General features: G+C 37.2%; 1 protein-coding gene across 1 annotated transcript; it reads right to left on the reverse strand.

Moving 5' to 3' along the window:
* Positions 1–12,628: 12,628 nt before the first annotated feature.
* On the reverse strand, positions 12,629–13,462 carry LOC133300643 (uncharacterized). Its single transcript, XM_061500218.1, has one exon. The coding sequence runs from the start codon at positions 13,460–13,462 to the stop codon at positions 12,629–12,631; it is 834 nt and encodes a 277-aa protein (XP_061356202.1).
* Positions 13,463–15,469: the final 2,007 nt, after the last annotated feature.

The following is a 15,469-nucleotide window of genomic DNA, read 5'->3' on the forward strand; positions in this document are numbered from 1 at the left end:
TAACCAAGAATGAAAGTCTTACAACTCACAGCTACTGAGAGTGAACCATGCTCAGCCTATGGTGATAATCATGATTCAACAGACTGTCCATCTACAGCCTTGGTGTGTTATGCATAAAATTTTGGGAACAGAAACTTCACCCAGGCCAGAGACAATCAACATGCAGGACGCAACAACAACTAGAACCCTAGAGGCACCATAGTGAAAGATCAGGACCATAACCCTCAATGGAGACCACCCATAAACCAGAAACCATACAACAACCAGCAACAACAATACCAATAAGGCAGTAGTATGGGAAATGGAGCATATGACCAATAGAGAAGATCCGACTATGCTGCGTTCCACAAAGATGATCAACGCATCAACACCTTGGAGAATTATGTCAAGGAATATGTTACTAGGAACAATGCTGTGGTCAGAAACATTGAATCCCATCTGGGACAGATAACTGCTAGCCTTAACACCAGAACACTAGAAAAACTGCCAGGGGACACTGAAGTTCCCTCAACATCTTCTCCACAAGAATGAGAGGTAAGTACCATGTCTAGCTAAAGACACTAAACTAAGCGCTGACTGGGAGGCAACCCAGTGGATACCTTTGCCCTCTAATAAGAGCAAAGTTTTGGGGTGGTTAAACTTAACCACAAAGCTCCCAAAAGAGAGGGAACGTCTGAAGGTTACCTCTAATCCAAAATAATTGAAATATGTTCCATAGCAGGAACGTAGTTTTGTGGTGGTTCAATAACCACATACCCTCATTTAAAATATATATATATATATAATATAAATATGTAATAATATAATGATATACATAATTATTATTCCTTTAATTATTTCTGCATTATTATTTTCTAATATATTTTATTTTTCTTTTCCATATCAAATAATAATTATTCAGATGATTATTAGCTTGGTATATTTTTTTTATGGTATAAAAGACAAAAGGGAACGTTCCCTGGCTTAGGAAATAAGAATGAAAGGGACACTTGTCCCTGCTGAGTCAAACAAATTTGCGCAGCCGTTATCAAATTTGCACTCATTGCAGATATTGAAAACGTGCTCTGCAAAAGCAACCATCCCCTCAGCCATTAATGCAACTACTCCACTTCTCTTTCTATTTCCCATGATTATGCCCTAAACCGTTCCATCTCCTGAAACCACCATCATCAGTTGCATTCCACTATCCCTGACCACTCGTTTTATAACGTTCCTCATCCACTACTTTCTCAACATCCTTTCTTTAACCTCCACGTCCTGAAAAACTCCTCATTTTCCCTCCTTTGCATGCTTATTTAAACTCTTCTCTTTCTCGAACCTTACCATTTCTCTTGCTAACTTAGAAACTTTTTACTCTTCATCACCCTCCTCTGCATTTTGCCCTAACCTTTCCTTCATCTATAACCATGACCAGACTTTCAGTAACCGTCACCCCTGTGGCCAGAAACCAGAAATCACAGTAGAAAATGTATCTCTCTACTTAGAGAGGAACATCTTCCTACAAGACAAAGCTCCTCTGCCATCCTTCGTGAAGAGGGCTTTGAGCAAACTCAAATGGACCTGGTTTGCCACAGACGCACGAGAATTCAACCCTGCCTTGGTGGCTGAGTTCTTGTACCTGACAAAGAGACTTCCTCAAGGGTACACAACTGATGTGGTGACTGTGAGGGGGAAAAGTATCATTTTCCCCTGTAGCCATCAAGGAAGTACTCCATCTTCCAATTGTTGCCAATTGCCCGTACCAGGGGTACATAGAGAGCAGATAGGTCCCCGAGTTCGTGCTGGACATAAAGAACTCGATCACCATTGGTGACCCCGTTTATTCCAAGGGAGCCCTCTGCAAGGGCAGTTTGAAAGACGAAGCCAGATTCTGGTCTTTGTTTGCTAACACCAATCTCACCTCTCCACTCATGATGCCACTGTCAAGTGGGTACTGCAGGTGCAACTCTATTGCATCATGAAAATTTTTTCCATCGATGCAGTACCCCTCATATATGGCAGCCTGAAGAAGGAGATCAGGAAAACTATTGTCTGCCTTCCCTGCCTGATTACAAAGCTCTGTCTAAGAGCTGGAGTGAAGACTTTTGACGATGAAGACCTAGTTCTGGGGTCTGTCGTAAATTTCAAAACATGGAATGGTCTGAGGAGAACCTACATTGAGTCAGACATTCCATTCCCTGAAGGTTACAACGTCAGACGTAACGTTGATGAGATTGATGATGAAGAGGGCCCTGAGGCCCCAAAGAAGAAAACCACGAAGGCAACCCCTTCAAAATCTGCAACCACTTCCTCCCGCACCCAGGCAAGAAAATCCATTACCCTTCCTTCCAAGGTAAAGAAAGAAGCCCCTGTTGCTACTGAGAGCAAGCAGGGCAAGAAGAAATCTCCTGCCAAAGCACCCCCAAGAAAAGGGGGACGTTCTAGTAAGAGGCTTAAGAGATCCTTCAGGAGCACAAAAAGAACAGAAGGAGCATCCTCTGAGAAACCTATTACCCTCTTTGACAAGGAGGAGGACAGTGAAGACAATGAGCCTATCTCAAAGAGGCTAAAGAAAGGAGGAACATCAAAACCTAAACCAGCTACAAGGGAGACGTCCCCGAGTAGCTCTGCTACATCTGAGTTTTCTGACGTTTCGTCCCCTCCTACGTCACCTGCTTATTCTTCACCACCACCAATACTACAACAACCCTCTCCTAGGCAACAACAAGGAGAGGGAATTAAAGAAACAGAAGCAGCACCTGCTGCAGAAGAACAAGTGGCTGAGCAAGATCTCAGCCACAGAAAAAGATTGACAAAGGAAATGGGATTCTTGTTGAATCCCCTAAAAAAAAGCCAACTGCTCCCAGACAAATCAGTCTGGGAGCCAGCCACAGTTGTCAAATTTATTTTAAACGTGATATTTTTTTTTGGAATATGATTAATAAAGTTAAAATATTTAGAACTAATATTATTTTTTATAGATATTTAAATATAATTATAATTTTTTTTAATATAATTATAAATTTATATATATTTACCAGGTCATGCGGTTCAACCAGTGACCCACTGGTTGAACTGGTAACTCAATGACCCATTACCTTGGCCGGGTCACCGAATCAATTTTAATAACATTGCATAGGTATAATTGGATTACGTGATTGCTCGTTTGTCTGAATTGATGTTGTAAAATTCTGATAATGTTTGAGGTTAATTTTCATGAGTCTATATTTGAGACCACAACTTGTCAGGTTTGAGCTTAAACACTGAAATTTTTTGTTGAGAGACCTCACTGTTATAACACTCTAGAACTTGATTTATTTCTCTGTGATGCATGCATTGGTTGAGATGATTAAGGAATTTTGTTCTTGTTAGCCTATGAGTTGTCAGTGAAAAGACCTGAACAAATGCAAAATACTTAAGTCCTGAGTGGAGATTATAACTATTTAAGAATGGAACAGTGGATTTGTTCCTTGTGTTAAAACTGTTTTAAACCATCCATACTGTTGTCTCTTAAATATTATTATTACTATTATTATTTTTGCTTTATTCAATCTTGTATCTATAAATCTCTAATGAATATTGTCGTTCCTTCTCTCATCAAAAAGGATTTCATATATAACGACGCAAGGAGCTGTTTGCTGTCAGATTGAACCTACTATTTTTGAGGAACGTTGTCAAGACAGTAGGGAACGTTTGACCAAATAGGTCATTTACTAACTTTTTTTTATTTTCATTCTTTTTAAAATAGTTTAAGACATTTATTAGAGTACTATCCTCGTGGGAACGATAATCTGGGCACTAATAGTCCCACTTATTACTTGATGCGTGCACTTGCGCACTTGGGTTGAAGTTAAGAGAACGAATGTATTTTTTCTTAATGAACTAAAGTAAAGGAACGTCCTTCATCATAATATTTTAAGTAACCAACAAGTTCACACCTAACAACCAGCGTTTGGCCAAAGTCCCATATAGGCATATTTTTATTGTCATTTAAATGCCTCTATATTAGCTATTACAGGTTCAAAATCTATGCAACTGGACATCAAAGACCCACAAATATCGGGTATTATTTGCCTCCACCAATGCTTTTCACAAAGGATGGGGATATGTATTTATTATCGAAATCTTGGAGTGTCTTCTCTCTCGGAACACATTATCCGTTCTAGAGGCTTTCAACAGCAACATTACTCTGGGAGTTGCACCTATCATCCTGGTTTGATCAATGCATAAACATTTCTTCTTATCTAATGATCATGACACCACTTTATTTCGGTCACCATTTTCGCAGTAAATTTTTATTAATATTATTTGTCCAATTAGTATAATAACATGCACTTAATCTTGTTGACCAATATGATATTTTTGATGGCAAGAGAGATCCAATTGTAATGAAGACCTCAACATCATAAAGATCGAATTCTACAAATATCATGACCTGGCAACGCCAACTTTCTCTAAAGGTATTCTCTCTTGAACACCCAGTGTATGGCTTTATATCTTCAAATCTTATATCACAAAAAACGTCTGCTTATAGATTTTCCAAGAGTAGTTGCTTTAGCATGTAAAGCATGCCCACAATCAATTTCTCCATTTTGTGTATACTTCTCAAGAGATCTTACAGCATCGTGTCGCTCATGCCGGTTAGCTATATTCGGGCGTAAGGCTTTTGTGCCTATGCCGATTTTCTTTTGGCTCATGTCAATCATTAATATCTGGTCGTCAGAAAATGCGCTCATTACACGTTGCCAATGAAATCAAAAGCCGAAACGGTCGATCTACAATAGCACTATCCCCAACGGTGGTCCCATCCAAACCAAAGTCATCGGACATCAGAATGAAGTAGCGCGCAAACACGCTTTAAATAGAAAAAAATACGCTTTATAACATAATTTTATAATTTTTTTAATTAACTTTTAAACATTTTTTACTCTAAAAATTAATTTTTGTTATAAGTTCCTAAATTTTTTAAATTAAAGCAACATTTGTTAGGAGAGATTATGTGAATGGAATAGGAAAAGATGAAGGAGGATTATTCAGTGACGGTATCAAAGGCATTACCTCTGACAATAGAGGTGTTGAAGGTGGTGGACCAAATGCAAAAGTAGAAAAAAATTATCCGAAACAACACTTTAGATTGTGCTTGAAGTAGAAAAAAATACAAAAAGAAAAAACAAGACATAAGTGATCATGTTTGCACAGGTAGCTAACAACAATGCCCTCGTAGAAGAACAAAATTAAAGAACCTAACAAGCCAACCATTTTCATTGGAGTCACTGGTCAGGTTTGGACCTCAAAGACAGTTTCCCTTGGTTCATTTGCTTCCTTACAAATTAATCCTAAAACCCTCACCATTCTCAATCTACCATCATCAATCCCCCAAAGGAAAAACCAAGACCAAACCTTGTCTCGTTTCAGAAAAGAAAAATAACCCTGATTTCAATTAAATCACCAGCTAAAGCATTCTAAGCCCCTCAATTATAAACACTACAAATCCATAAGACCTTTGCTGAAACCCTAATCCTCTCACAAACCTAAATTGCCCCCCTCATCGGACACCAATTTCCCTCTTTTCAACTACAACCTTCTGATGGAGCATCGGAGAAGCGTCAGAGTCGATGGCGTACCCATAGCAATAGAAATGAGTCGCTATGTTCCTGATGCCATCACTGGCGACGAAGAAAATGAAAGAACAATGGAGCTCACGGAGCATTGTGGTCGTTGGAAAACCATGGGCGAATGGTTTCGTCGGTAGCGGCGGGGAGAAAAAGATGTCGGTGTTAGCATAGTTAAATTGATGGTGAATGATCAATTGCACTGTTTATGACATTTCAGGGGTTTTGTTGGAAAAAATAAAAATTATTTTTGCTATCCTATCCTACCAGATGCTAACCCAACCTAACCCCTTGGTATAAGTTATCAGGCTCTCGGTAGGATAATACTAGCCAATATGATAACATTATCATATCTGTTGAACACACCAAATAACTTATACAAACATAATAGGATAAATTATCCTATCCTATCTCTTTTATCAGGTGCACCAAACGGACCCTTATAGTTTGCTTTTTATTTGTGAATGCAAATTAGTTATTGGGACGAACAAAACAAGATTATTATTAACAGTAGTCCCTCAATCATATTATATTTGTTTTCTTTAGTCCACAAAAGATGGTTGAAAATACTTCAACAAACAACCTTATCCATATAGGAATTTTGAAATCGAGGAGGACTCAAGAGATGGTGTCTTTTCACAAACTGACTCCAAATGCTAAGACGATGATGGTCATCTTAAACGAACATGTAAGCATTAATTTATGTACATTTTTATTTTTTGCATTAGAAGGTGAGTTTTCTAGTAGTGGTAAAATTGTTGCTTGTAACTAAAAGCAAGGCCATGTACAATCCTCTCCCTTATGTGTAGGGTTTGAGTTTTTTTATGTTACCTTTCTTTCTTCAATTGTATGGGGTAATATTCAAGGAGAAATATCATATTACATGAGATAATTTTATTTCTTACATCACACAAAAAATGGTTTGTGTACACTCGTGTACATCGATGTATTAACTCATTATTGTATTAAGCTAGCAAAAATAATTAAGAAAACTAATAATAAGGTTGCTTAACTTTGCCACATATACTTGTAACTTAATAATCAATTAATCTCCTTTAGAAATGTGAGTTAAGTTTCTCCTTTCTTTAACATGGTATTTAACTCTACTAAATACATTCAAACTCTAAGTAGTTCATATAAAATACATACATCTATCTACCCAAAAGCTTAACATACAACATTCATCCATAGATGCATCAATTTTGGCTTCAATCATTCACTAGTATATCACATGCATTCAACTATCCTTTATCATGTCATAATGAAATAAATCAAACTTCTCATATACATGTTACTCAAACACTTGAACAATAAGCCAATACATATGAACTTGAATCTTATCATACATATTATATTTACAAGCTTTTAACTCAAATACTAATTCTATCAAAATATATGGCTTTACAAATAGTTCTCCAAAATACATGATAATACCATCAATTACTCTAAATAAACTAAACATGTCCTTTTCTTATGGGAGTATTGGCTATTCCTCCTTGAGAACCTGCAATATATCCCTAAACAGGACAAGAATAAAAATCTCAGTAAACTAAGGGTTCTTGGGGAATCACTCCACCCTTAAGTTCACTTTCATGCATTGATGGTTAGATCACATATCATAATAACAATATATAGTAAGAGGCATAATATGAAACTTCCAAGGGCTGTTCCAAAGGATGAAATCCCCAAGAAGGGTCCATACAGAAAACTTCTAAGGGTTGTCCCAACAGATGAAATCCCAAAGAAAAATCCATACATAAAATTTCAAGGGTTGTCCCAATGGAAAAAATCCCCAAGGAAAGTCCATGTATGTGTTCAATTGGCTAAAGAACTAAATAACCAAATCATCACATAAGTTTTCAATTGCGTATTAGTTTATACACTAATTATGCAATTTATCCCTTAGTGCTTGTCCATTGGCTCGTCTAATAATGATACAACAACTCTATATGCATACAATTATACCATTCATCTAACAATCAACCAATCATTCAAGTCATTAACCAACACACCTTTAAAAAATTGATGACTTGACTAGAAATGGAAGGAATAAAAAGCTTCATGAAGATGAAAAAGAGGGGGAGAGACCGTAAGGAGAGAAGGAGACAAGGTATGTTGAGATATTTTTTTATTCTAAGACTTAGTCATTAAGTCTTAGGGTCATGATCCCATGGAATCAATTCCACACCCATTCTATGCATTCTTCCATCTTAATCTTGTATTTTTAATCATTCAATCATCTTTTAATCTAATAACTATTACATTAAAGTTCAACTTATTCTTATGAAATGGGTTTCATAAAACTAATTCTAAGTCTTACATAACTTTTGTTTAATTGTACTTTTACCCGAAACTTTTGGATATTTGCACTTTTGCCCCAAATTAGGGCTTAACTAAAAATTAAGTTTTTCATCTAATTAACCCTTTTTAATTACTATATAATTTCTATTTATATAATTTAATTATTCAAATTATTATAGTTAGGACCCACTAAGAAATAGAGAGAAAAAAATGTATCTCACCTATTTTTGGTATGTGTATAAGACAAAATTGTGTCACAAACATATTTTCCAATATTTAATGCATTAATATGAGGCAAGAATCATTTGGACTACAAGCTCGTACATAATAACATCTGTGGCAAGATGTGGAGTTCTCTCTTTAGCTTGGGCCATGGCTCAGATCAGTTGGGTGTCTGGTCCTGTAGTGATGCTCTTGGTTAGTGTCATTGAACAAAAGTTGGTTTGAGAGTAATTGTGCTTGTGAAAATTGTGAACTATTCAAAACTTATGAACAATTCAGAAGATGATTTTTGAAAACTTGAGAATAAAAGATTAAGATTATGAAAAATATTTAAAAGCTATTGCAGTAAAGGACGCCAATACCTTTTCGATCCCTACCTTGTAATATTAATTAATGTTTACATTTAATTACTCAATTGATCAAACAATTCACCATCTATTAATTAATTAGTTAAGCCCTAATCCCTTAGTGATCTTAACTTTATTAACCCTATTAGAATCCTAATCCCTTAGAAATCCTTTTTCAAGTTAATCCTTTAACCCAGTGAATTTTTCACGTTTGCAGTTCATGTACCTATCCCTAGTGCGTACATGAATTGTTATTTTACCCTTGTCAGGAACTAGAATCCCAATATTCCTATTGAAAACCCTAACCCTCGCAATCCTAATAAGTGATCAATTCTAAAAGAATTATAGATGAAGAACAGGATAAAATAAATGCAATTGAAATAATTAAATATAAATTTAACCAAACTACAAGGGGTTCACATCAAGGGTTGTGACCCTTACCACAATATTAAAAACTAGCCAGACATATTCATGTCTGACAATTCAAAGAATTGAAAAGAATTCATAAAATAAAATAATAAAACCAGAAAATTGGAGAAGAAGCTTGCTCTGCATTCTGCCTCCGTCTTCCTCTCTGTGCAAAAGTTATTATTTCTCTTGAGGTCTGAGTCTCTATTTATAGAGTCTTTGACCTTGTGTAGAATCTTGATCTAATCTTTGTCGCAATCTTAGTGCAATCTGTCTTTGATATCAAAAGGATTTGAAGCTGAATGTCTGCACCTCCCACTCCACTAGCGTGGTTCCCACGCTGTGAGCGTGGGAGATTTTCTTCATAGTCCTGGAGCACCACGCAACTAGCGTGGGTTTGTGAAATGTCTGGCGCTACTAGCGTCAGTGCCACGCTAGTAGCGTGGTAGCTTCTGCCTGTTTTTGATATCTGGCGCTACTAGCGTGAGTCCCACGCTAGTAGCGTTGATGCCTCTGTCTGAAATTGTCTTCTCACGCTTACAGCGTCATACCCACGCTCTCAGCGTGGGCCTTCAGTTTAGCAATTTCTTTTTTAGCTCCAGTTTGTCTGTTTTTCCTACGAAATCAACACAAAATCAATATGCAATCTCTGATTGAGATTTTAACAGATTATCAGTCATATTTGCCCTTTTTGCTTAAGATTAATCAACATTCTTTCTCTTTTTGGCTTAGATTTCTCTATATGCTGAATGCATATCAGTCATCACTTTGTATACTTCATCGCTTCTAGTTGATTGTTACTGTATTGGTGACCCAAATCGAGAAGAGAAATTGTACTTTCATAGACACAGTTCACACCATTCTAGGTAAAGTATATATACATTTAATATATGAGTAGCACATTATTCCACTAAATATTTTTTGGAATTCAAGTAAGAATGATGTGGATTTTCCACTTTACTGATAAAACGATTTCTGTTTGAAAATATAACCATGTGTTGCACCGTCCATTCAAACATTTTGTTTGAAATGGAATGCATTAATGTTAGGGTTTTATACTTCTCCTAATACAGGAGAAGTATTGTCTTATGCCATTGAGAGAGAAAAACATGTGGGGCTCACATATTAAAAAAAAAGACCCAGTGTGGGAATCTAAGTTCATTGCCCTTAATATTATGCAGCATACATGCATTTGATATATTTTGCAAGCGAGTACAATGCTACATTTTGTGTGTCGGTTCAATACTCAAATCTTTATGGCTTTGTAATCAGATAGACAATTGTGCCTTCCATTATCATGATTTGAGTTTTGATTTAAAAAATATCTTTGAAATCGTAAATAAGAAATTAAATGTATTTAGAGTAAATACCTTTTTTCGTCCCTGACAATTTTCACGAAGCCCATATTGGTCCACAACAATACAAAAGGCTTTGTTAGGTCCTTGCATTTGAAAACAAAGTGCCACGTTTGTCCTTCTGTTAGTTGGCATCCAACGGCCCAACTAACGGTGCACACGTGGGACGTTAGTTTCCTGACTCAGAATTAAGTAGTCCAGCGTGGAAGTAATACGACGACGTTTTGAACATGCCTTATGTCTTCTTGGAGTTTTGGACACCTGACCCTAGCATCGAAGGGTAACTGACCCACACAACCTTGTCAATTTGAGAACCCTAAATCAACAATAAACAAAAAAAATCCCCATAAGCTCCGCACGTTGATGACTGAAAATTGAGGAGAGTAGAAATTATTTACTGGATTTGCTGGGGAGTTGGAGAAGATGAGTCTTTCATCTGACATGGGGGCTCAAATGGGAGTACTTCAATAGGGGGTAGAACAACGACAAGGACTGTCGATCGAAGGTGCAAATATGGGAGGCAAGTTATCTTCTATACCTCCAAAAAAAGAGTTGAACCCAAATAGGGCATTCTTTGGGTGCCCTAATTTCATGGTATACATGTGTAATTTGAATTTATTTAAGTTGAAATATTTGCTCACCGTGGTTTATAATTTTGGCAGGAGAAGAAGTCGTTTTGTGATTTTCTTAGATGGGTAGATGCCGTATGTAATGAAAGGCTGGAGCTTGAAGATGGAAGAATACACAAGGTGGAGTTGGATGTTGCTGAAATGGATTTCAAGTTGAAGTATGTGGACATGCTGATGAGTGAGAAATTGCAAGTTAAGCTGAAAGACCAATGTGTGAAGATTATTGAGCAAGAACTGAAGATTAATGACCAGGAATAAAAGCTGAATGAGCTATACCTGAAGATGGTTTCAGAGTTAGATAGGATGTACAATGAAATTAGCCATGTTGGTAGGTCAGCTAGGGTCATAGTTGGTGCTTGTGTAGGTGTGATCATGATTTGTATTTTTGTTGCAAGTGTGGTAACAATCAAAACTAGTGTACCAAATGTATTTTTTCTTGAATGAAGTGTAATGAGTTCTCTGTACTTTAATGAGCAAATGAATCAAGATGCTTTTATTATATGGCTTATTCTGTATTGGTTCGAAAATGTGTTTTTGTGTAGACTCATTTCTGTGGTCAAGCTTACACTATATGTAAATGCCATGAACAAGGTCATGGATTATTCCTTGCCATCTGTTTGCATCATATGTTTTAGTCCTATTATGAATCCAATGCCATGATGGATTATAACCATTTTGTTATTTATCTACATAATTAGGCTGGAATGAACGTATCTGCTAGAAGCATTGTGTCACAAACCACATACCATACCTTTTTATGTTAAGTCAATCAATCTGCAAATCAGAAGTTGGAATGCAGTTATATTTGTTTCAAAATAGGATTGTGTGGACTCGTTTTGGTCCCTAACAAATTACACGAATCCCATTATGGTCCTTGACAAATTCATCGAGGCCTTATTTGGTCCTTAGCACTAAAAAAATGGACATGAAAACAGAAGTTGCAAGGCAATCATATTTCCAGCAACCAGAAGTTGGACCTATATCATAAGTTGGATTTGTAAATCATGAAATCATTGTATCACAAACCACCAACCACAAATGTATCCATCTAAGAGGCTAAACTCTTTCAAATATTAGTTGTTAGTATCAAAGATAATTTGAGTATAAACAATGGGAAATAAAGCAATTGACCAAGGTTGATAAATCAGGATTAATGTAACCATTTACAATTCAAAACCCAACTGTCAAACAGTATCCACATGACTAAGTCATGATTACAGACCCAAAACAAAAACAGGGCCTGTCAATTGTAATACAAAGCAGCATGTAATTCACCTAATGACCTTAAATACAAAAAAATGTGGGGGTACAATTCATAATGGCCAACAATACAAAAAAATGGCCAAAGATACCAGTGTTGCCTATACAAAAAACACTGAACCTACAACTGATCATGCCCTTCAAGCTGGCCTTGGTGGCTTAAACCCAGGTGTGGTCATGAAGGCCATTAGCCTGGTCCTTGTGCCACTGCTTGTTGCATTGAGAGTTTCACTGGACAAAACTTCAGGTGGTGGTGGGGCAGAAGGTGGTGGCCTGTTGCCTTTAATTGATTCTTCAGCTGTCTGAGAACTTGGTAGTGCAGGTCCTCCTTGACTGAGAGGGAGCTCCTCTTCAGGTCTTGATGGAATGTTTACAGTAATTGGAGTTGAAGGAGCTGCTGGTCTCTTCCCTTTCTTGCTTGCTGCTGGTCCCTTACAAGTCTTTGCATAGTGACCAGCCTGTCCACGTTTAGTAGCATATGTCTTTTTCACTCTTTTGGTATTGCTTCCATGTTCCTAACTTGGATCCTTTTTCCTATGTTTCTTGGGACGGCCAATTGGCCTTTTCAATGGTGGAGGAATAGATTTAGGCTTTGTTAAGGTAGGCCAATACTTAGCAGAATTGACAGGGTTCAAGGTGTGTGCATAAGTGGCATGCAAAGCATCCACTGTTAGCCATTGATGCACATACAACTCTGCTGGTTCATTCTTGTGGCATATTGCAGCAATTGCATGCTCACATGGAAATCCAGTCAGCTGCCACAGATTGCATGCACATGTCTTATATGTTAAATTTACTCTAACCCTTTCACCCTTTCCACTAACTTCATATATGTCTTGATTCAAATTCCTTGTCCATGTAGGGGTCCAGGAATTGCTTAGGACCTTCAATTGATCAAGCTTCTTCTGTTGTGCAGGGGCAATTTTACCCCTAACTATTCCAAGAATTCTTTGATGTGCTGCCATCCTCCTTATGATGTAACACCTAAGTTCTTCATATAGACTGATTATGGGCTTGGACCTATATCCTACAATTTTCGCATTCCAAACCTCTGCCATGTTGTTTGAAATGTTGTCACCCTTGGGCCAGTGACTAAAATAGGCTTTGACCCAGCATGACAGGTCAATCTTGTGTAGATATGCCCAAACATCTTCATTCAAATCTTTCAATTTATGCATAGCCCTTGGGAATTGAGGTACAGTAGTGCATCTTGTACATTCCCAAACTATTTCCCTAATGGCCTTGTCCTTCCACTGCTTAATGAAATTCTTCCAGACATGCTGCACACAAAACCTGTGATGTGCACCAGGCACACCTCCTGCAAAGCTGGTATCAAATCCTGCATCCATATATCAATATTACAATAATACTGTAACAGTCAAGGACAACCACATAAAGATTTTTGAAATGGTCAAGAAGTCGATTGCTAAAAACTCGGGTCCACAAAACACTACACATAGCAAATATAAAACACGAAAAGGGGACCACATGTAACAAGTTTCTTACAAAGTAAAACCCTAACAATATCTTTACCAGGTACCGCACATGGGGGACCACATTAAACAAAAAACAATGGCCCATTCACAAGGGGAATCACAGATAATAAAGAAATGACTTGTTCCACGTACCTTGTTCAAATATGACCACGCTCACAATTGTTTTTCTGATGTTGACCAAATAACCACACTACTTCCAAATCCTTGCAACTGCAGAGGAGATGTTGACCCACAAACCACCGTTCCTCACAACCTTCATCGAAAATGTAGCTCACGAGCAAAGGAAATGAGGGGTATGGAGAAGTTACTTGTTGTTGTCTGAGTATGTCACCTAAGTTAAGACCAAGGTGGAAGATGTCTCCTCTACAGAAACGATGTCGTCCGCTTCTAATTACAGCAGCTAACCTTCGCATATACACAACGACATCATTTGTTCATCCAACGTGGCTTGTGACGTTAGTGACTGATAGGACGAAAATTCGTTCCCATCTAAGCCCATTTTGATGGCAAAATACTATTTGTTCCCTCACCCGATGAGCAATTTCAGCATTAAAAACACATGTTTTATATCTTTATGACAAAAACACAGTGGGGAACGGATGATGACGTAATCCTTTGGAAAATATAGAAAAAGGGGAACGGATTGAGAACATTAAATACACCTGCTCCACTAACTCAATGTCTCTGACCACTCTGCAAGAAACGTTTTCCATAAAGCATAAGGGGTACAACAATCAAGCACGAAGAAATGTGTACAGCAGGAAATAAAGAGTTCTCATTGGATAAGTGGAAAGCAAGGCATGGAGGACTGCAGAAGAAATGACAAATCTCAACAATAAGTGTCCCATCCAGCAACTTGCAGCCCTCGGAGCACTGTTCACACCGCCCCTTTCATGCAGTCAAGAAAACAACTCCAGGGAAATTACAAGCTTTTCCATTCACTCTTATGCCTATAAATAGGACGTTCCAGCACGAAGAAGATCATCAAATTCCTTAAGAAGAGATCAATTGGTTTATTTTGTAGTTTTTACATTTCAGTTGTATAGTTTTAGCATTAGTTAAGTGACAATAACTTCTTCTCTATTATGTATCACCCACTTGAGACTCCTTACGAGCAGCAACCATACTTCTCCACTTTTTATTTTATTGTAACCTAATCTGTTTCCAGTTAAATATATGTGTTATTTCTCTTCTTTTCCACTCGTTATCTCTGAACTGAATCTCGGGTCTATGGGATTTTAGTTTGGAATAATTATGTTTGAAGTAGTAGCCATGGGCTAAGCTATCTGTAGAACGGAAAAACTGTGAAGTTCTTAAAGAACTATTTTTAAAACTCTTGTACTAAAGCTTTTGTATTTTTCTGGTTAAGTAAGCTATATTCATTGTGTATGAATGGAAATTGAACGCATACTGAGAAAGGAACTTCCATAAGGAAGGGATTTCAGACAACTTAACTAGAGGGAGAAGGTAGTGTTGTGGAAACAACATTGCTGGTTGTCTTAGGAATAAGGGACCACCTCGTTCATTAAAAGTTATGTGCTAAGTAACTGTTGGAGTCAAGGGAGCCATAGGAATATGAAAACTTGTGAGCCATTTAGTCCATGAGCTGAGGAATCAGAGTTGGCAGTGAAAAGACCTGATCAAATGCAGAATGCTTAAGTCCTGAGTGGATATTATAACTATTTAAGAATGGAACAGTGGATTCGTTCCTTGTGTTAAAAGTTAAAACTGTTTTAAACCCTCCATATTGTTTTCTCTTAAATATATTATTTCTATTATTACTCTTGCTTTATTCAATCTTGTATCTATAAATCTCCAATGAATATTGTCGTTCCTTCTCTCATCAAGAAGGATTTCATA

This window comes from Gastrolobium bilobum, unplaced genomic scaffold, assembly GCF_033153095.1.
Source record: "Gastrolobium bilobum isolate Gb01-03AN ecotype WA unplaced genomic scaffold, APGP_CSIRO_Gbil_v1 utg4554, whole genome shotgun sequence".
Taxonomy (NCBI): domain Eukaryota; kingdom Viridiplantae; phylum Streptophyta; class Magnoliopsida; order Fabales; family Fabaceae; genus Gastrolobium; species Gastrolobium bilobum.

What these genes read in the sequence shown, in the direction of transcription:
- LOC133300643 (XM_061500218.1), bottom strand. Translation starts at nt 13,462, where the DNA reads ATGGATGCAGGATTTGATACCAGCTTTGCAGGAGGTGTGCCTGGTGCA.